At 45.8% G+C, this 23,596-nt stretch overlaps 1 protein-coding gene across 1 annotated transcript in view; it reads left to right on the forward strand.

Moving 5' to 3' along the window:
- PRRC1 (proline rich coiled-coil 1) overlaps positions 1-23,596 on the forward strand; it is a gene marked incomplete in the record, with an annotated part of 448,168 nt that overhangs the window by 379,586 nt on the left and 44,986 nt on the right. Inside the window, 1 exon segment of the mRNA XM_044060795.1 lies at positions 10,150-10,252. Within this exon segment, the coding sequence (XP_043916730.1) occupies positions 10,150-10,252 (103 nt within the window).

Here is a 23,596-nt window from a genome sequence, read left to right on the forward strand (position 1 = left end):
GTAAACAACGTGTAAAAGGAGGCACGTGGACTCCTCCCCAGAGTCCCCCACTGAGGGGACAGATTTCGACGAAGGGGAAGGTTCCACCAGATCACCCTCTGACGATGTCTCCTTTGGAGACATCATGGAACTCCGCCCCCAAACCTTCCTTGGACGAGTCTGTTTTTTTTGGAGTACTTCGGCACAGGCTAGTCTACCTCCAGGGTGCCCCCCCCCCCCGTGGATCCCTTGGTGGATCTTACGTGGGCATGGAAGGAACTAGACACCATGGAGACAATCCCGAAGTGTCCCAACAAGATTCTGAGTCCTCCTGCAGCTGGACCTAGTTGGAACAAGGGGTCCCCAATAGACTCCATGGTGGTAGCGGTCACCACTAAGAAAGAACTAGCCCAGGAAAGTTCTTCAGTCCATCACCCTGACCGAGAATCTAGGGCAATGGATTGTCTGGGAAAGTGGACATACGAGTCAGCCAACTTTTTCTATAAGGGTGCTGAATTATTTGGCCCACGTCACTCGACTACAGTGCAATCTGGTCAAGGAGCTAATCGAATCGCCCCCGGAGTCCATGTCACTGGAGGATAAGCGCATATTCTTCGCGCGAATGGCCACTCTCAAAGCGGTTTCTAATATGCCCATGTGTCTCCTTTCACATGCCACTGAAGGAGCAGCAAGGGCGGCTGCGTCCAACATTGCCATGAGGCGGCAAGCCTGGCTCAGGCTATGTCAGTTCACGGAACCCTTTAAGGCATCTTTTGCGGATGCCCCTTGTGATGGTTCTTCCTTGTTTGGGAAGACAGTTCATGACACGTTAGTCCAGAGTGAAAAGGACGGAAAGACATTGTCTGCCATCAGGATCTGCTTCTCTTAACCCCCAAAGATCCTTTTCCAGGAATCAGCGGGGGCAAAAGATGTGGTTCCAGAAGTCGCAATATTCCCACAACACTCAGGACTCGTCTTCCCCCAGAGGCAGAGGGGGCTCAGACAGACGCCGGCCCAGAGGTAGGGGGGGAGGTCCAAGAAATTTCAGGTCTCAAACGTTCTCGGACAGGCCCACGCAGCAGCCCTGAGGGATTGCCAGACTGCTCTGGAGGCAGTCTGGGGTCGCCTTTCGCTGCACCTGACGGTATGGGACTCCGTATCAACGGACTGTTGGGTTCTTCATATCATATCCAGACGTTATACCATCCCCTTTGTGGTTCCTCCCATTCCCCCAAAACACCTCCCGGACATTCCACCCGCACAAAGGGAGGCAGCAACGCTCAAAATAGAAAAGCTGATAAGGAAATTAGTCATCCAGCCCATCCCCCAAGATCAGTCCGGATCAGGCATCCATTCCAGGTTCTTTTTGGTGCCAAAAAAGAAGGGGACCTAAGGCCTATTCTGGACCTTTCCATCCTAAACCTGTCAGTTGCCAAAGAGAAGTTCCAGATGGTCACTTTACAAATCCATCCTGCCTTTCCTGCAGGAGAATGACTGGATGTGCTCAATAGATCTCCAGGATGTGTACTACCATATAAAGATGCACAGACACTTCAGAAGGTTCCACCGCTTTTGGCTAGGGGCCAATCACTATCAGTTTCGAGCCCTACCCTTCGGTCTCACCACAGCCCCCAGGATGTTCACCAAGGTCATGGCAGTAGTTGTGGCTCACCTGAGGCTTCAGGGGATACAGTTCTACCTGTACCTGGAAGATTGGCTCCTTGCTGCTCCTGCTAGGTGTCTACTTTATCAGGCCATAGACTGTTCCCTGAAACTGAGTTTTTGGGAATTAGAAGCAACATATCCAAGTCTTCTCTAAAGCCAGTTCAGGTCTTAGACTACATTGGAGCGAGGATAGATACATTGCTAACCAAGGTTTTTCTGACTCCAGAGAGTTCGAAACCTACGACTCCATGTGTCTGTGAGCTTTCAGTCTCATCTTCCTTTAGCCGAGGCGGTATTACGAGCCCTAGGTTCCATGGCAGCCACCATTACTCTTCTCCCCTGTGCTCATCTGCATATGCGAGTGCTACAGTGGGCACTAGCAGCCCAATGGTGGTAGTTAGATCTGCCCTTGATGCATCAAATTCATTCACATAAGCAGCGCTTGCAGGAAGCCCCTCCTCTGGTGGATACACTCCTCGGAACTAGTTGAGGGAAGAACATTTATTGCAGCCCCTCCCCAAGCCATGGTGACCAGGGACTCTTCCCAACTTAGGGGGGCATTGCTCGGCCAGAACAGTGCAAGGCATGTGGTCCCTGAACGAGTCCAAATTGCATATCAGTGTTCTAGAGATGAGGGAGGTCTTGTTAGCGTTACCGGCCTTTCATGCCTTTCTCCCTCTGGGAACTTTTGTAATTCAGACAGACATGTCAGTGGTCTGGTACATCAATAAGCAGGGGTGAACCAGATCTTACCCCCTTGTCGTGGGGCCATGTGAGTGTTGGAATGGGCTTTTCTGGTAGCATCTCACATTCTGGGTCAATCCAACATACTGGTGGGCAAACTGAGCAGGACTATCCTGATGCCTTATGAGTAGTCTCTGAATCCTTCTGTAGCGGAGCAGATCTTCCTCGAGTGGGGTCAGCCTTGCTGCAATCTCTTCATATCTCCTTCCAGTGTGACGTGCAGCAAGTTTTTCACTCTGATCCCCCCAGAGGGGGAATCCCCCAGGGACCTTGTGGTCCATGCTTGACTTCCAGGTCTTCTCTATGCTTACCCCCCTTTACCTCTCATTCCTTCAGAAGGCTCACAGGTTGGGGAGTAAAGCAATCCTCATCTCCCCATTCTGGCCGTGCCAGGTCTGGATGTTCTTCATCTCACATTGCTGCAGTCCTTACACTTGGGTAGTCCGCTGTCCTCGGTCGGCCCGAATATCAAAGTATTAGGCTGACGTCGGTCAAGGCGCTTAAGACTGACATCAGGACGTCAGGGTACAAATGCGCATGACGGACATCATATCCTCAGTCTTTTTTGCCGCATGGTCCGATGCAGAAGCAGCGTTGCAAGTGCCGTTCGGCGTTCTGAAATTTTTCGAATTTGGAGTTTCAGACCGAGTCAAAGTTGGCTAAGTACCCCGTTGGGGAATATTTTAGTTTTTTCTTGCCTCAGTGGTTTACCGGATGTCAGAAAAAGTGAATAACTGTATTTCTTGTGGGAAACAGATACCGCATAGAGATTATCATACTTTGTGTATTCCTTGTTTGGGGCCTGAGCACGACGTTGTTGGGTGTCGCTTTTGTGCTAGGTTCAATAAGCGCACTATTGCGAAGGTTAGATTGTGCCAGGTTGGTCTTTGGGAAGCGGTGCAATTATAAGATGCCGCTGATGCTCCGACGCCCTTCTTCAAGAAGCGCAAAGACAAGGCAGCTAAACCCAGGCAAGAAGAGTCGTCCGTACCGGACGCCGGTTCTTTAGAGGCATCAGTGGAACCGGTGGTTCCGCTGGAGGCTTCTCTGGAGTCCCAGGGGGAGACTTTGTTATTGCAGGATGTGGCCTCTCAGGAGGCAGGTCAGGCTGAAGGGGCTTCTCAGGTTACTGTACTCCCCTCCCTTCCTAGGGTGGTTAGGCCCTCTCCTTCTGTTTCTAAGGCTTCTCCCAGAGGCAGGCCAGGTTTAGCTTCTGTTGGTGTCACTCCTAGTTCTTCAGGATCTGTGCCCAAGAAGCACATGCTTAAAATGGCAAAAGATTTAATTACTTTGATTAGAGGTTCTTTGCCCCCTCCAGATAAGAGGCCTAGGGTGGAACCAGAGTTGGGGAGTTTTGAGCAACCTTCAGATGTTTCAGAGTCTTCGGCTGAAGACTTGCAGGAGTACTCTCCTTATTCTGATTCTGATGCAGATGATTCTACCCCTTCTGCTTCTCCTCCAGAGGATTTTTCGTTTTCAGAGACTCTTCATTCCATGAGGGAGCATTTTAAGTGGGAAGGTCAGGACTTCTCTGATTCCAGGAAAAGGCTTAGGGAGTTCTTGCTTTTGCCCCAGCATAGGCCTTTGGCTATACCTCCTGTTCTGGATGTTGTGGAAGATGTGTTTGCAGAGGCTTCACTTAATCCTGATTCTTTGCCTCCTGCTCCTGTTAAACCGGATAGGTATTATAGGGTGCCTGAGGCTCATAAATATCTTTATAAGAGTCCTAGGGCGGACCCAGAAACTGTTAGTCAGGGACCTAAGGGTGTCAAGGCCTCTGTGGTAAAAAATCCGGTTCCTCCAGATAAAGAGGCCAGAGCTTTGGATAGATGGGGAAAGAAAGTCTATACTTCTTCCACCTTGGCTATGAGGGCTTTGAATTGCCAGTTTCACATGTTGAAATATCAGAACTATCTTCTTTCTCAACTGAAGTCTAAGGTAGATGCTCTGGCGGAAGGCATTGAGTGTAAGGAATTACAAGATTTAGTGCATGTCTCTGAACAGGTGGGTAAGCATTCTTTACAATGTGGTTTTGATGCTGTACAGGCCTCTTCTCGGGTGGCTGCCACTGGGTCAGTTCTTCGCAGGCACGCCTGGCTGAGGGATCAGAATTTATCTGAACATGTTAAGACAAGGATTTTGGATGCTCCTTTACAGTCTGATGTGTTGTTTGGTTCACCTGTTGAGTCAGTCTTGAAGAAAATGGAAGACAAGGCTAAGTCTATGCAGACTGTTAAAGATTTTTTGCAAGTCCAGCCTCCCAAGTTTAGTAGGAATTGGCCTGCTAAGGGGTGGACATACCCTTCTTATGATTCACAGTCTAGGGGTAGATCTAGACGTGGTAGGGGCAGAGCTCAGAGCTCCTTCAGACCTAGAACAGGGAGTTCTCCTGCACAATCTTCAGGTGAGGGCAGGGGCCAGTCCTTTCGTAAACAGGCCCAATGACCTACCTTTTCAGCTGCCAGATCCTTCTTGCCTGGCAGCACCTTTGGGAGGAAGGTTGGCACTCTTCAGGGAAAATTGGACTTTGATTACCCAAGACAGATGGGTACTGGATATCATACACCAAGGTTACAGGTTTTATTTCCATACCTTGCCTCCTTTCAAAGGCATGCCGGACGTTCCTCCTCAGCAAAGACTAGAGGCTCACAAGCAAATTTCTCTGCTGCTCCAAATAGGGGCCATACAACCGGTCCCTCTGCCAGAAGTGGGCCTAGGATTTTATTCTCGCCTGTTCCTAGTACCAAAGAAGGGGAACACGTGGAGACCAATTTTGGATTTATCTATCCTCAACACTTATCTGGACATTCCCAAGTTCAAAATGTTGACGTTACAACAGCTTTTACCTCTGCTGGGCAAAGATCACTGGATGGTGACTCTGGATCTCAAGGAGGCTTACCTTCATGTTCCTATCAGGCTAAGTTGCAGGAAGTATCTGCGTTTTCGAGCTGGGACTTCTCATTATCAGTTCTCTGCATTGCCCTTTGGCTTATCTACTGTGCCCAGAGTGTTCACGAAGGTTCTGGCTCTAGTGATTGCTTTCTTCAGGCTAAGAGGAATACAAATCTATCCTTATTTGGACGATTGCCTGATTCTGGCCCAAGGAAAGGACGAACTTCTTCATCATTTGCATTATGTGATAGCAGTGCTAAGATGCCTGGGGTATTCTGTGAACGAAATAAAGTCCAGTCTAGTACCCTCTCAGGACATGTGCTTTCTGGGTGTGAGACTGAATACAGCATCCCAGATGGCCTTCTTGACCCCGGACAAACAAAAGAATCTTTCTCTTTACTTCCATCAATTGTCTCATCAGTCCAGGCTGACTGCAAGGACAGTCCTTCAAGCCTTGGGGTTCATGGCATCTTGTATTCTGGTGCTTCCCAATGCCAAACTGCATATGAGGAAGCTACAATGGTATCTCAAAAATGTATGGACACAGCACTGCCAAGATATGGACACTGTCATTCAGATAATACCTTGCATTCAAAAGGAATTTTTGTGGTGGGCTCAGGAATGTCACCTAAACAAGGGACTCTCTGTGACCCGGCCAGAGGCGAGACAGATTCTAACGACAGATGCCTCAGACAAAGCTTGGGGAGCTCATCTAAATGGAAAGTGGGTACAAGACACGTGGCCTGCCAGACTTCAACATCTACATATCAACTTGAAGGAGATGTTAGCAGTCCAATTTGCATTAATAGCTTTCAAGGATTTTCTTCTTCCAGGGCAGGTGTTGGTTCTAACAGACAACACAACTGTCATGTGGTACATCAACAAGCAAGGGGGCACACATTCTTATCCTCTATGCAGACAAGCAATGATTTTGTGGGAGACAGCTCTCAGTTTACAGCTAAATCTTCAGGCAAGGTTTCTGCCGGGAGCACAGAACTCCTTAGCAGATGTGTTGAGCAGGCAAATTATGGATCCCCACGAGTGGAAATTGGATCCTCATGTATTTCAGAAATTGACAGTGTCATGGGGAACTCCAGACATAGATCTGTTCGCTTCTCCACTAAACTACCAGCTGCCAAAGTTTTGCACAAAAAGGTTTCATCCCACAGCTTGGAAAGTGGATGCTCTTTCATTCAATTGGAGCAATCTTCATGTGTATGCCTTTCCACCTCTGCCTCTCCTCTCAAAGGTACTCCTGAAGGTCAGACAGGACAAGCCAAAGATGATTTTAATAGCTCGATTGGCCTCGACAGCACTGGTACCCATTACTGAGAAGTCTGGTACGGAGCCTCCATGGCCTTTGCCTTGATTCCACACCTGCTGTCTCAGGAGAACAGTCATTTACTCAATGTCAAACTTCACTCTCTTCACCTGACAGCCTGGCATATTCTGTTTTAAACCCTGGAGGGTCTCAGCTTCCACAGCAAGTTTTGAATGTTATTTTGGAGGCCAGAAGGCCTAGTACAAGGAAAGTGTATGCAGATAAATGGAAGAGATTTTTATTTTGGAGTACAGCAAAGGAATTTGATGTTTCTAAGCCTAATTTAAGTGTGGCTCTTCAATATCTTACTGAGTTACTGGGCAAAGGTTTGTCCTTCTCTTCTATTAAGGTTCATGCTGCAGCAATTTCTGCTCACTATGACTGTGACCCACCATTGTTTTCTCATCCTTTGTTTAAGCAATTCCTTAGAGGGGCAAAGAATATAAGACCCCACGGAGAGCTCCTACTCCTGCTTGGGATCTCAATTTTGTGTTGGAGAAACTCACTCTACAACCTTTTGAGCCTGCAGCTACTGCTGAGTTGAAATATTTATCATGGAAGACTGCTTTTTTGTTGGCCATTACCTCTGCAAGAAGGGTTTCTGAGTTACAGGCCCTTATGGCAGTTGAGCCTTTCTTAATTTTCCATAAGGATAGGGTATCTTTGCACTAATCCTTCCTTTATGCCTAAAGTGGTTTCTAGTGTGGCTTTAAACCAAGCTATTCATTTGCCTACTTTTATGCAAACCCCAAAATAAAGGGGAAAAGATTTTGCACACTTTGGATATACACAGGCAGTTGCGATATTATTTGAGCAGAACTAAAAGGTTCAGACAGTCTCAGCAGTTATTTGTTTCTTTTGCTTTGGGTTCTCAGGGCAAGCCTGTGTCAAAACAAACTATTTCTAAGTGGATTGGGTTTTGTATTGCTTTCTGTTATTCCCATCATGGTAAGGAGATTCCAGCTGGGATTAGGCCTCATTCCACTAGGGCTACTGCCACTTCTACAGCTTTTAAGGGGTGGCAACTAAAGATATTTTGGAGGCAGCTACTTGGAGTTCAGTGCATACTTTCTCTAAGCATTATCACCTTCCACTTTACTCTAAATCGAGGGCTGGTTTTGCCACTGCAATTTTACAGGGCATTTTGGCAGCTCCTACTGCATTATAGTTTTGCCATCCTCCCTTATCTCTGCTTTGGGATTCTACCCAAGTGTAAGGACTGCAGCAATGTGAGATGAAGAACATAGTACAGTTTTGTACCTACCATAAATGTAGATGTTCGAAGATCCACATTGCTGCAGTCCAATTTACCCTCCCTCCTTCCCCTCTGTAGTTAGAGGCGGTTGTGTGGTTTGGGTTGTACATATTGTGAATATTGTATATTTTGTACATGTGGTTAGTACAAGGGTGGTTGGTTGTTTTTTGCTGTCTTTTGGTTTTTGACCTTTCTGTTTAGGGTCTTCTGACATCTGGGGCAAGAAAAGACTGAGGATATGACGTCGGTCATGCGCATTTGTACCCTGACGTCCTGATGTCAGTCTTAAGCGCCTTGACCGACGTCAGCCTAATACTTTGATATTCGGGCCGACCGAGGACAGCGGACTACCCAAGTGTAAGGACTGCAGCAATGTGGATCTTCGAACATCTACATTTATGGTAGGTACAAAACTGTACTTTTCCCTTCCTTTGGTCTCATCTAATAGTTCCTCCATGGATCTTGGATCCGATACCGGATTTAATCTTGCACCCCTCAAGGGTCCCTCATCCATACCTGGTCAGTCTGAAGCTCACTGCTTGGCTGCTCCAGTTCCCTTAATTGCTAGGACTCCTTGTCTATCCTCTCAGGTCAAGACTATTCTGGTGGCAGCTCATAAATTGTCCACCAGAAAACTATACCGTAGCAAATAGAAGCATTTCTCTATCTGGGCTTCTCAGAGATTTGAATCCTTTCGCAGCTCCTGTCCCAGCGGTCCTTGAGTTCTTGGCATACATTTTCCAGCAGGGCGCTAGCTCATCTACAGTAACTGGCTGCCATTTCCAATTTCCATATAGTTGAAAACATGGCCTCATTAGCTTCCTCCAGACTTTGCAAAACCTTTATTAAAGGTATCTTTCTTTTAAGACCCCCGGTTAAAGATCCTGCTCCTCCATGGGATCTTACCCTAGTCTTACAAGCTCTGGTTGCTCCACCTTTTGAGCCGGCTGATTATGTGAATCTAAAATTTTTATCTTGGAAGATGGCCTTTCTAGTGGCTATCACCTTGACTAGGAGAGTGTCAGATCTCCAGGCATTATCTGTCAAACCTCCATATATGATTTTCCATAAAGACAGTTTCACCTCGTTTTAATTAATCCTTCTTTTCTTCCAAAAGTGGCCTCTGAAACAAATATCAATTAAACGATCAGTTTACCTGTTTTCTTTCCAAATTTTCCGAATAGGGGTGAATATAAATTGTATTTATTAGATGTACGTAGACAGCTACATTTCTACTTACATAGGACTAAGGCCTTTCACAAGTTTGACCAGTTTGTGTGTTTTTCTACACCTTTTCTGGGCAAACCGGTTTCTAAGGTAACCATTGTCAGATGGATTTCCCTTTGCATCCTTCAGGTTTACAAAGACAGAGGCTTATCTCTTCTGGGTAGGATAAATGCCCATTCTAACAGGTCCATGGCTACATCAGCGGCTTTTTGGTCTAGGGTGTCTCTGGATGATATTTATTCAGCAGCTACTTGGTCCTCATCTTACAACTTCATTTCTCATTATAAATTGGACATGATATCTTGGGGGAGAGCATCCTTTGTCTCTGCAGTACTCCAAAATATCCTTCCTTGACGGTCAACCAAGAGTTTGGTAGCTGGGGACTCTGTCCCACAGTTTGATGATCAACTGAAGTCAACTACTTCAGATAAAGAAGTTATGGACCCACCATAACATTCCATCTAAATTGTTGGACTTCATTTGTCATCAACCATCCCTCCCTTCTTCCCCCTGACCTTCTCATTATGTTCTTACTTTGTTAGGCAGGAGAGTGCCTATGCAGCCCTCCTGTTCTTCATTGTTAGTAAGGTATATTGGATCGGGTTTGTGTGTATGGTGTAGCAAACTCGATCTGAGGGAAGGAAGGAGATGGAAGGGTTTTATAGGTAAGGGGAGGAGCTTAGACTGTGGCTCAGATGCTGGTGAAGCTGCCGTTTCAGATCCGATCCGGATCCGATTCCTACAGGTTGATGACAAATTAAGTCCAACTACTCAGATGGAATGTTATGGTGAGTACATAACTTCTTTTTTGGTATATTGGCAAGCTAGAAGGGCATTAATGTGAATGCTTGAAATATTAGTATGTATCTATTAAAATGTCTACTGTTATGGTAAGTTTACTTCAAATGCTGCAAAGACAAGAAAGTACAGCTTTATAAGTCTTCAGAGCGAAGCTGTGTAATACTGTTCAGTGTATCTGCATACTGTAATTTGTGATTTTGCAAAGGTGGTTTTGGTGCTGTAGTTTCATGCTGCCTGGTTTTTTTTTTTGTTTTTTTTTTGCCAGGTGGTTTGACATTGGGGGTCTGATTCTTGAAGATCCAGCTCATGGTATTTATTTGGAAACCTTCACACAAGCAACACCAGTACCTTTGGAATATCTACAGCAGGTCAGTTTTCTGATTTACATAGTCTTTTTTTGTCTTTTTAGCACAGAATTTGGAGAAGTTTTAGCATAGCAAGGATATTTTTTAGTATTTTTTTTCCTGCTCCTTATCCTGCACTAGCTTTTGACATTTAGCTAATAGTCACCACTTTTCATTGCCACTATACATGACTGAATCTGTCAAAGGTGTCCTATTAACTTTGGGGAACTGGCAGGATACGGGAATCTTAATAGATTTGTACATATGGATTTCCGGGTCTTGCCTGCATTTGCTGATTATTGCAGGGGTACAAAGAATGCTTACATGCATTACCACATGCTAAACACCAGCACACAGTTAACTGCAAGCAGCTCACTATTGGTATGGCAAGACTCTGCCAACCATTGCTGTTGAACAGATCTGTAGCAAGTTAATCTCCCCCCACCACTGCCATAAAATGGAAGCTCTTAGATAAGCCATCTCTTAGGTCACTGCATCGTAGGGAAATAAGGCAGTGGGATACTGCATATTTGGAGAAAATGCATTAGTAGCACACTAGTGATGTACAGGAATGTTGATTTTTTTTTTTTTTTTTTTTTTTTTTTGGTGTTTCGACAACAAGCCTGGCACCCATTCTATACATATTTTTTTAAATAATCAGAAATTTGCAGAATTATAACATTTGTACAAGTTGGAATTAATTTACATCTGCCACTGTTTTGCTAGAATGAATTTTCATTCTTGAATGAGGGTGTTGTACACATTCACCGAGAATTTCGCTCATATTGCACTAAAAATGTTTGCGATAGAAAACAGCCAGCACCAGCTGCAGATCAAGTACTTTAGTAATTCCAGAAAAGTGACTCCAGTACCACTCTTACAAGAGAGCTTTTGCCACAAAAATGATTTTGTCAGAGGTAAGTAGCAGTCCAGCTAACCCATTACATTTAAATATGCCCTAACTCATAATGTGATCCAAAAAACAATGCAATTAAATTTGGGTTAAACAAAATCAGTTTTTATTTACTTGTATTTTATCGTTCTTGATCATTTGCTGGTACAGCCTAGATCAGTAATCTCACAAAAACACAATAAAAAGGAGATTTTTGTAGTACATAGTTGCACGAATACATAAAATATTTATAATCTAATGGTGGAAGTTTTTGAACACAATTAAGACTAAAATATTAGAGTAACTTGGCCATGAGAGAAAATCGGGCAAAACATCTGTAAATAAAATATGAGGTTGAGGTGAAAGTTGAGGCAGAGAGAGAGAGATTAGCTAATGTGGCTGACAGAAAAGCATCTACATTTGGCTTTATTATGGAGATAATTGTGTTGTGAAGGCGGATAAGGGGTATTGTTCAGGTAGGCTTTTGGGTTGGGACTGGCAAGAGTTTTGGGCATGAGAATAAGGAATGAATGGCTTAAAAGCTTTATGCATCATTATAGTTTGGTTTATAGAGCCCAGAGAGTTGGGCCTGCGTGGAAGAGAGATCTGAGGTTATAACTGATGGATTTTGAGTGAAGCTTTGGTGGAAGAGAATGGAAAGACTCTGGTTATAACTGAAATAGGAAAGAGCCTAATAGGCTGGCACTGTGTTTGACTGACACCCTTGCCAAAGTCAAATGGCTAACACAGTGGGGCTTATGAGGTGGAAAATTTGAGATGAGCTCAACAGTTTTTTTTTTTTTTTTTAATGAAGTGGAAGTGTTTTTCTTTGAGACTCATGCTGTAATGGGAAGACCATATTTGAGTTGTTCTAGAAGCTTGCCTTTGTTTATTGCAGTTCTGGCTGGAGTACTTAGAAATGTGAAAAATTTCCTGGTCCAGAAAAGCAATGAGTTATTTTTTATTTATTTTTTTTCGGTATGGATTTGAAAATTTAAGGGATAGGTCAAGCCATATCCCCAGGTATTTAAAGGAAGATGTTCATCGTGTTACCCTGCTGCAGTCATCACACTTAGGTTATCCTGTCGTCAGGCGGTCCCGCAGTCGGCCTGATTTCCAAAGTCTTGGTCCGACGTTGGTTGCTGTCGCCTCATCCCTGATGTCAGTGCGCCAGGGGTACATATATTGCAACCGACGCCATTTTCTTCAGTCTTTCTTGCCGCGCGGTTCCCTAAGCAGAAGCAGTTCGCAAGTGCCGGTCAGCCAACTCCTGAGATTTTCGAATTCGAATTTCAGACCGAAGTCTTCTATAAAGCTAAGTACCCCGTTGGGGAAACTTTTCTTGCCTCAGACCGATGTCAGAAAAAGTTAACTATTGTATTTCTTGTGGGAAGCAAATACCTTATAAGGATTTTCATTCTTATTGCACACCTTGCCTAGGCCCTGATCACGACGTCACTTCTTGTCGTTTTTGTGCTAGATTTAATAAACGTACTATTAAAGCACTATTTGATTTCGCACAACACTTTTTTGGCAGAAAATTTAATTATAACATGCCATCGGAGCTATCGACTACCGGCGTACACAAAAAGCACAGGGTTAAGAATCGACAGCCCAGGCCTAAGCCCGATTCAGAGGCCTCGGTTGATCCGCACTCTGGTTCTCCGGTTAACAGTGAGGCTCCAACGCAGCCTCTGACTACTGCAGTTCAGGAACCAGAGACCGCTACGGATATTTTGATGGAATGTACTAGGCCGACGCAGCCTTTTACTTCAGGCCCTACCGACGATTTACCTTCCAAGGACGTCGGTACTTTGGAAACGCCATCGCCATCTGAAGGCGTTTTCAGACCGACGACTCTTACAGTCAAAACGTTTTCCAAATCAAAGACTCCTTCCAAATCTAAAAAGGCTTCACTTCAGTGTCCTGTTCAAGGCCCTATGCCTAAGAAACAGATGCTCAAGATGGCTGAAGATTTGATTTCTCTTATCAGGGGTTTTCAGCCTCCTCCTGACAAAAGACCTAGACAAGAGGAAGAATCTGTTTCCTCTGAACAACTGTCTATTTCTTCGGATTCCTCTGAGGACCAAGACCATTCCTTCTCTTGTTATGAAGATTCTGATGCTGAGGACTCTATTCCCTCAGCTTCCCCTCCAGAATATTACTCTTTTTGGGGAACCTTTACACACTATGAGGGAACATTTTCACTGGGAAGGTCAGGATTACTCTGATTCCAAGAAAAGGCTCAGAGACTTTCTTTTACTCCTCCAACACAGACCTCTAGCCATCCCTCCTGTTTAGGACATTGTGGATGATGTCTATTTAGAGTCCAGTTTCAACCCTGACACTCTGCCTCCTGCCCCGACCAAACCTGACAGATACTACAGAGTACCTGATTCCCACAAATTTCTTTACAAAAGCCCTGTAGCTGGCCCAGAGACCATCTCCCAGGGTCCCAAGGGGGCTAAGGCTTCCATGGCTAAAAATCGAGTACCTTCTGAAAGGGATTCAAGAGCACTAGACAGATGGGGGGAAAAGGTTTACACCTCAGCCACTTAGAGAGCTCTAAACTGTCAATTTCATATGCTTAAGTATCCGCAATTTCTGATCTCTCAGTTAAAACAAAAGATAACCACCCTCCCTCAACAATCTGAATGGAAAGAAGTACAGGATTTGTTGCACGCCACCAGGCAGGTGGGCAAACGCACCTTACAATGTGAGTTTGATTCTTTAGAGGCCTCCTGCAGAGCAGCTGTCACTGGTTCAGTTATACATAGGCATGCCTGGTTAAAGGAACAAAGTCTGCCTGACCATGTTAAAGCAAAACTACAAGATTCTCCCTTACAGCAGGATGTTCTTTTTGGTGTTAAAGCAGAAGAAGTTTTAAAGAAAATGGAAGATCAGGCAAAATCTATGCAGACAGTCAAAGATTTCCTGCAGGTACAACCCCCTCGCTTCAGCAGAAACTGGCCAACAAAAAAATTGGTCCTTTCCAGCCACTGACAGGCCTCAGAGGGGTAAATACAGGCGCCCAAGGGGCAGAGGACAATCACAAGCTCAGTATAAACCTCACCAATGGGGCACTCCAACCCAGAAGGGAGGAGAAGACAGGTCTCAATCCACCAGAAGGCAAACTCAATGACTTGCACCTCAGCTGGCCAAACACAGCTCTTTTGCCAGCCCCCCTGGGGGGAAAACTAGCACTATTTGCAGACAACTGGCATATGGTCACAAAGGACAAATGGGTCCTAGACATAATTTTACAAGGATACAGATTCCACTTTCACACCTTGACAATAAAAAGAGGAATGCCAAACCTGCCACAAAATCAAAGGGCAGAGGCTCAAAAGCAAATTACAGCTCTCATGGCCATGAGAGCCATTCAAAGAGTGCCAACTCAAGAGCAAGGCCAAGGATTTTACTCAAGACTCTTCCTTGTACCCAGAAAAGAAAATGCTTGGAGACTAATTCTGGACCTTTCAATTCTCAACACTTATTTACAAGTTCCCAAATTCAAGATGCTAACACTACAGCAGCTACTTCACATGTTGGGCAAGGAAGCATGGCTGGTAACATTGGACCTCAAGGAGGCATACCTGCATGTCCCTATCAGACAAAGTTGCAGAAAATACCTCCGTTTCATTGCAGGTTCGACTCATTACCAATTCTCTGCACTGCCCTTTGGCTTATCTACTGCGCCCAGAGTATTCACAAAATGCCTGGCACCAGTAATTGCATATTGCAGACAAAGAGGAATTCAGATACATCCATACCTGGCGACTGCCTCATCCAAGCAGAAAGAAAAGACATTCTTTTACAACATCTGGCTTTTGTGAAGCATCTACTAAATTGTCTGGGGTACACAGTAAAGGAAAAGAAGTCAAAACTAGTACCCTCACAAAAAATGACATTCCTGGGTGCCAGCTTGGACACAACGGCCCAGAAGGCTTATCTTACACCAGACAAGCAATTACAACTGACTCAATATTTCAAGACAATGGCAACAAAGACCCAATTAACTGCAAGAAAAATTCTGCAGGCTTTGGGCTTCATGGCATCTTGCATTCTGATAATACCATTTGCAAAAATGCATATGAGGAAACTATAATGGTACCTGAAAAGCGTGTGGTCTCAACACAGCCACAGCTTGGACACAGTGATATCTCTCATTCCCTGCCTTCAACAGGAATTTCTATGGTGGGCACAGGCATGTCACCTCAACAAGGGTCAGCCTTTCACCTTGCCCCCACCCAGGCAAACTATCACAACATATGCTTCAGACTATGCCTGGGGGGACACACATGGCAGGGCAATGCATTCAAGGCCTATGGACTGCAGAACAAAGAAAACTGCACATTAACCAAAAAGAGATGCTAGCTGTACAGAAAGCTCTGACAGCCTTCAAGGATCTACTACAACATGGACAACTGGCAATAAAGACGGACAACACCACAGTAATGTGGTACATAAACAAACAAGGGGGCACACATTCCTACCCTCTTTGCAGGTAGGCAATAATCTTATGGAACACAGCTCTTGCCTACCAAGTCCAGTTACAAGCTCACTTCCTGCCAGGACAGAAAAACACATTGGCAGACGACCTAAGCAGAAATATCAAGGATCCCCTCGAGTGGAAGCTAGACCCACAAATATTTGCAATGATAACTCAAAGATGGGGCCTACCAAATATATACCTGTTTGCCAGTCCTCAAAACTACCAGCTGAAAAAATTTTGTATAAGGACACTCCACCATCAAGCTTGGAAAGTGGATGCTCTCTCCTTCAGTTGGAAAAACCTGACAGCATATGCCTTTCCTCCATTACCTCTTCTCACAAAGGTTCTTTTTAAGGCCAAAAAGGAGAAACCTTGAATGATTCTCATAGCCCCAGACTGGCCACGCCAGCACTGGTACCCGCTGTTGAAGAATATGGCTCACAGTCCACCATGGATATTGCCTCAAATACCTCATTTGCTCATGCAGCAGGACAAGCAGATTCTACACAGCCAGATCAAAACCTTAAACCTGGCTGCATGGCAAATAAATTAAGCAGCCAACCAGCTCCTCTTTCACAAGCAGTGCTGGATGTTATGCTAGAAGCCAGGAGGCCAAGCACCAGGAAGGCTTACTCGGACAAATGGAAAAGGTTTTCTGCTTGGAACCAAGCTAAGGGCCAAGACACAACTCAGCCTCATATGCTTCACATTCTGCAGTATTTAGCTGAGATGTTACATAAAGGATTTTCCTTCTCCTCAATTAAAATCCATGCATCAGCTATTTCAGATCACTACGACACAAATCCACCTTTATTTTCAAACCCACTCCTAAGGCAGTTCCTCAGAGGGGCAAAAAACATTAGACCACCTAGAAGAGCTCCTACACCAACATGGGACCTCAATTTTGTTCTGGAAAAACTAACACTACCTCCCTTTGAACCAGCTTTTTCTGCAGACCTTCAGTTCCTATCATGGAAGACTGCCCTGCTACTGGCAATAACTTCTGCTAGGAGAGTTTCAGAATTACAGGCTCTTATGGCAGTGGAACCTTTCCTCATTTTTCATCAAGACAGAGTTTCTCTACGAACTAATCCTTCCTTCATGCCAAAGGTGGTTTCCAGTGTAGCTTTAAATCAAACCATCCATCTACCTACTTTCTTCCCCAATCCACAGAACAAAGGTGAGAGACTCTTGCATTCCTTGGACATTCACAGGCAGCTTCGATATTACTTGGATAAAACTAAGGCTTTCAGAAAAACTGACCAGCTCTTTGTTTCCTATGCTACAGCTTCTCAAGGGAGGCCCATATCCAAGCAAACCATTTCAAAATGGATAGGCCATTGCATACGATTCTGCTATGCCCATCATGGGAAACCAGTTCCTCCTACCATTACATCCCATTCTACCAGGGCTGCAGCTACCTCTACAGCCTTTCTCAGGGGGGTTCCTACCAAGGAAATTTTAGAAGCTGCAACTTGGAGTTCTGTACACACCTTCACCTAACACTATCACTTACCTCTTTATTCCAAGTCCAGGGCGGGCTTTGCCACTGCAGTCCTGCAGGGCCTCATTGCCTCCTCTAACCCTTTATAATGCCTCCACCCTACCTTAGCTTTGGGACTCAACCCAAGTGTGATGACTGCAGCAGGGTAACACGATGAACATAGTACAGATGTCCTTCAAGAATGCAACTGCAGTCCTGACATATGGGTTGTCCTGCCTCAGGCAGCCCTTCGGTCAGCCGGATTCCAAAGTCTGGGTCCGGCGTCAGAGCGGCTGGGGTATAAAAGCATCAGCCGATGCCATCATCTTCAGTCTTTCTTGCCGCGCGGTGCCCGAAGCAGAAGCAGTTCACCAGTGCCGGTCGGCCAGCTCCTGTGTTTTCAGATCCAAAGTCATCAAAAAGCTAAGTACCCCGTTGGGGAACCTTTTCTTGCCTCAGCCGATGTCAGATAAAACTGCAAAAGTTAATAATTGCTTGTCTTGTGGTAAACAAATACCTCATAAGGACTTCCATTCTTACTGCCTTCCCTGCCTCGGCCCAGACCACGACGTCTCGGCCTGTGCCGCCTGTGCTTGCTTCAATAAGCGCACACTTAGGCGCCGGGCAGAATTTGCTGAAGACTTTTTGGGGAAAATTACGCCTATATCATGCCGTCGGAATTACCGACAGCACATATTTCCAAGAAACGGAAGGACCGGGACTGACTTTCGCGGACCGCGACTTCCACCGACACCACGCTAAAGCCTACCGCGAGTGCATCGGTCTCTTCAGAGGCGGTAATTCAACCGCTCCAGGCCGACGACACCGCTTTACCGCACACTTCGGTCCCGGAGGCTACCCCGGTGCCGGTTGTTGATTTTCCTCCTGAAACCGAAGCCCTATATTTGCCTGACACCATACCGGTGGACAAAGTTACTCCAGCACGTGGGGCAGCTAGGCCTCCTGTGTCTATGTCCATCAAGGCCTTCACACGTGCTAAGGCTGCCAGCCAGGCTAAGTCTCACCCTCCTAAATCTTTTTCACAGGGTCCCACTTCTTAGGTTCATAGGTTCATACTAGGCTATCTGCCCGAGGGCATTTACAAGCCTAGCCCATAGTTTTGTGGCTTACGCCACCCCTTTAGTATGGGGAACTATACCCATTATTTTGCTGTGCCTCTGTCGAGCAGTGACACTGAGGTAATCCCTGGGGTATATCTGCGATCTCCCATCCATTGGTCAAGATTTCTCTTGAACAAGGCCAGCGAGGTGCTCTGCCTCACATATACCGGGATTTTGTTCCACAGCATAGGGAGTCTTTGGGTGATGAATCTATCCCTCCAGCACGTCCTATTAATAGCCGTGTCGAGGTTTAAGTCTCCGCCCTTGTGGCTCTGATGGATCTAGATTTTTGAGGTGAAGCATATTCATCAAATCTGGGTTTGACATGGCCTTGTATGTTAGGCAAAGGTCACCTCTGAGCAAGCGTGCGACTGAATAGAGCTGGAGTTCTTTCAGTCGGGCAGCATAGGACAGATGTTTGAGACCCTTTATCCTTTTGGTGAGGAACTTTGTGGCCTCTCCAGCTGCTGCAAGTGTTGGGTCAGATACATTCCGAATGGGGCATTGTACTCAATCATTGGTCTGATGAGTGATGAGTATAGGGAGACTATGACCTCCCTTGATCTAGATGAGAATCCCTTCATGATAAGGTGGGCAATGTAGAAGGTCTTCCTAACTACTGTAGCTACATGGGTGTCGAATGACAGACTACTATCAACCTGGGTCCCCAGGTCCCTGATAACTTCTTCTGTGCTCAGTGGATTGCCACCTATTTGGTAGCTAGGGTAACCTTGTTTTTCCCGAAGGGTATGACTATGCATTTTTTGGCATTTAACTTTAGGCCATGGCTCTGGCACCAGTTATCCGTTTCTGTGAGACCCTTCTGAAGGATATCTGTGTCAGATGTGCTTTCTACTATGGCGCCCAGTTTGCAGTCATCTGCAAACTTTGTCAGCCATAACCCTCCTGTGTTTGCTTGTACTTCAGAAAAGTAGATGCCAAACAAGAGTGGGCCCAGGACTGAGCCCTGTGGTACACCACTTGTGACAGGCTTTGAGTCTGATATGGCACCAGCAACTCTGACCCTGTGGGTTCTGTCACTCAGCCAGTTTGCAACCCATCTTGTGATGTATGGGTTAACATTTAAGCTGATGAGTTTTTCAATGATACCAGAGTGGGGTATTGTATCGAAGGCCTTCGCCAGATCGAGGTAGGCTGTATGGACTGCCTTTCCCTCATCAATGGCTTTGGTGACTGTTTCGAAAAAGTCAACCAAGTTTAGAAGGCATGATCTGCCTTTGACAAAGCCAAACTGGGATGGATCCAAAGTCTGCAAATTTCCTATGTCTTTATTTATGAGGTCCATTATGATCCTCTCCATGGCTTTGCAGATGAGGCTTGTCAAGCTAATGGGCCGGTAATTTCCAGGGTCGGTGGAGGCACCGCCTTTGTGAAGTGGGACCACAGTTGCAGTGCGCCACTCCCTGGGTACGTATCCAGAGGTAAGACTATGATTAAACAGCTGTCCTTGCTGTGGGTTTAATTCCTCGTTGAATTCGTGGAGCACACAGCCGGGGACACCATCAGATAACATGGATGCTGTGTTATTTGTTTTGGAGAGATCAGTACTCACTTGGGCGTTGGGGATGTTTGGGGGCTGCAATCGCTTGGTATAGATATCTCTCCTTTTGGGAGAAGTTTGCACTGAACCTGTCAGCCAGTATGTTGGCAATGTCTGTAGGATCAGTAATCTTCACATCATTTTGAACTTGTTCTGAGCATATCTGGGAGTTTCCTCCCAGGTTTCTAACATAGCTAAAGAAGGCCTTATGATTGTCTTTTGAGTCTTTAGCTATTTTTCTCTCAAAATTTGCTTTGGATGATTTTATGAGAGCTCTTAGTTTTTTACTTATAGTGATCAAGGGTGTCTTACCTTTTAAGGATTTTGCTCTATCTTGTAGTAGCTTCCTCCTTTTGTTGTAGAGTTTGTTTATGGCTGGGGTCCACCAGACTGGATGCTTGCCTTTGGTACAAAGAGTCTTTGTTTTGCTTGGGATTGCCTTATCCATGCAGTCCTGCAGGTGCTGGTAGAAGGCATTTGTAAGTGATTCAGCGGCTTGAGTACTGTTTTCCGCCTCGGGGCCTTAAAGGAGACCACACTAGTCTTTAGAAGTGTGAAGTCGGGTTTCGCGTAGGTCTTTACTGTGGTCTTTTTATTTCAGGTGGGGTGGGATGAGGACCTCCAGCGAGATTAGTTTGTGATCTGATCTCACCAGTGAGGGGTATACTTCCGGTGTTGAACATTGTGCTCCCATGTTCGTGATGATGAGATCAAGTATGTTTTCTCCTCTTGTGGGGATGGTGACTAGTTGTTCCATGGCATTTGAGTTTATGAATTCCAGGAACTTTTGGGCTAGGGTGTGGGCTTGAGTAGTGTTCCCAGTCTATATTAGGGTAATTGAAGTCACCTAGTATGATGGTGTTTGGTGATACATTTATCCCCTCTAGTGTTTTCAGGAAGGCCATGTGAGGTTCCTGAGTTTGTGAGGGTGGCCTGTAACATGCTACAATTTGCAGAGCAGTCTTGCCTATGGTTAATTGCACCTGGATGGTCTCCGATGCATCGTGCGTTGCCACCAGTCTTGAGGTGTGGGTGTCCTTGATGAATATTGATACCCCCCCTCCTTTCTTGGTATTGTCCGGATTTTGGGGCCGGAACGCATGATATGAGGTAAAACCTGATAGTGCTGGGGTGCTCTCAGGAGCCTTGAACCAGGTTTCTGTCACAGCACAGACATCGATGTTCTCCATACTGAGAAGGGCCTCGAGTGCGTGCATTTTGAGATTTAGACTTCTGGCATTGAGCAGCATTACCCTTAGTTTTTTTCCTTTTTTGTGTTCTAGGGTGGTAGGTTTAGAATTTGAGCCTTGCCTAAAAAAGGCACTATGGGGGTGGCAAGAGCCTTTGCCAATATCCGGAATCCCAGGGGTGACAGGTGCAAGCCGTCCCTTGCGAAGCAGCGTGGCTTGTCCAGCATGTCATCCCAGGCAGACAGAACAGATCATGACTTTAGCTGCAGATCTAATTTCTTTAATCGGGCTCTCAGGCTTATCCAGACAGAGGTTCTCAGCCGCCTTCAGGCAAAAGGCCTAGGGTTGAGCAGGCAGATACCCTTTCCTCAGATGAAGCCTCTAATGAGTCAGGCCTTTCGGATTCCCAGGAAGAATCCTTCCCGGCCTACGAGGATTCTGATGCTGATGAATCCATTCCCTCTGCCTCTCCTCCTGAGGATATTTCTTTTGGGGAAATTCTCCATTCCATGAGGAGAGCATTTCCAGTGGCAGGGCCAGGATTTCTCCGACTCCAGGAAAAGGCTTCGGACCTTCCTTAAGTTACCCCAGCACAGGCCCTTAGCTATACCCCCAGTGTTAGATGTATTGGATGATGTGTTCTCAGACTCCAGTACTTCCCCTGATTCTCTCCCTCCTGCTCCTGTCAAGCCAGACAGATATTACAGGGTTCCTGAAACTCATAAACATCTCTTTAAGGCCCACTCTGCGGATCTAGAAATTATTTCTCAGGGGCCCAAAGGAGTGGCTACTTCCTCTGCCAAAAACCCTCTGCCCGCTGACAGGGAAGCTAGGTCCCTGGAGAGGTGGGGTAAAAAAGTTTATACCTCATCCACCCTTGCCATGAGGGCACTTAACTGTCTTTTTCATATGTTTCAGTATCTGGATTTCTTGATGGATGATTTGCAGAAAAAGTTAGCCTCTCCTGAGCCTTTAGATAGAAAGGCCTTGCAGGATTTGTTTCATAATACTCAGCAGGTTAGCAATCATTTTCTTCAGTGTGGTTATGATGCATTGGAAGCTTCATGTAGGGCAGCTATGACAGGGGCCGTCATACGTAGACATGCTTGGTTAAAAGAACAGACATTGCCAGATCATGTTAAAGTAAAGCTTCTAGATGCACCTCTGGAAAAAGACAAGCTATTTGGTGCTAATGCACAGGGTGTGTTGAAATCAATTGAGGAAAAGGCTAAATCAGTACAGTCAGTCAAAGATTTCCTCCAGGTTCAGCCACCAAGGTTCAGTAGGAATTGTCCTTCGAAGAATTGGTCCTTTCCAGACACTGACAAGTTCCAAAGGGGAAAAAACAGGCGTGCTCGAGGTAGAGGGCAATACCAAGGCTCCTACAGGGGCCGCCAATGGCAACCAACTAATCAAAGAAGTGGCGCAGGGACTTCTACTGCCCCACAGGGACAATCACAATGACTTGACTTTGACACCGCTGACCAAGGCTCAAAGAGAAGCACCTTTAGGCGGAAAATTATCATTATTTTCAAAAAATTGGCATGTTTTTACAAAGGAAAAATGGATTTTGGACATAATAGACAAGGGTTACAGGTTCCACTTCCATAACTTACCAACAAGACAAGGCATGCCAAACCTGCCACAAAATCAAAGGGCAGAGGCTCTCCTACAAGTTTCAAAGCTACTACAAATCAAATCAATAGAAAAGGTTCCTCCTCAGGAACAAGGCCAGGGATTCTACTCAAGACTGATGTTCTTCGTGTTTCACTGTTGCAGTCATAACTGTAGGGTGCTCCTGCCGGCAGGCAGCCCGAGGTCGGCCAGAATCCCAAAGTCTGGGTCCGGCGTCGGCTGTACAAGCTAGTACCCTGACGTCAGTATGCTTTGGTACATAGCCCTCAGCCAACGCCATCTTCTCCAGTCTTTCTTGCCATGCGGTGGAAAGCAGCTCGCAAGTCGTTGGTTGGCGATTTTCGAACAGCGTATTTGGTTGTTGTCGGTCCGAATTTCTTACTTCTCTTCTCAAAGCTAAGTACCCGCTAGAATCTTTTCTTGTTCCTCCGATGTCAGAAAAAGTTAATAATTGTATAGCGTGTGGGAAACAAATACCTCATAAAGATTTCCACTCTTACTGTCTACCTTGCTTAGGCCCTGACCACGACGTTTCTTGTTGTCGGTTCTGTGCCAGGTTCAACTCTCGTACTATCAAGCGCAGGTACGATTGGGCTTTAAATTATTTTGGCAGACGCTTCAATTATAGAATGTCGTCTGACACTATTGGAGTTCAAAAGAAGCGCAAAGACAAAGACAGGCCTCGAGGTCCAAACAGGACTCGTTGCAGCTGGAGCCAGCGTCCGGTTCAGCTGTCGTCAGTGAGGCGCTTTTGCAGCCCCTGTCGTCCGCCACTTCTGAACCGATGGCCGATACGGACTCCCATGGGGAGCCATCAAGGCCCACTTTTTTAACTGCTGCAGGACCTTCGGACGTCGCTCCTTCAGATGGGTCCGGAACCGCTGTGCAGGTACCGGCTTCTGAGGGGGTTTTCAGGCCTACTCGCATCACTATTTCAAAGGCAAAGGCAAAGACAAAGACTCCTGTTAAGTCTAAAGTTCCTGCTCAAGCT

This window comes from Protopterus annectens, chromosome 2.part0 (assembly GCF_019279795.1).
Source record: "Protopterus annectens isolate FY-2018-M chromosome 2.part0, PAN1.0, whole genome shotgun sequence".
Lineage (NCBI taxonomy): Eukaryota > Metazoa > Chordata > Ceratodontiformes > Protopteridae > Protopterus > Protopterus annectens.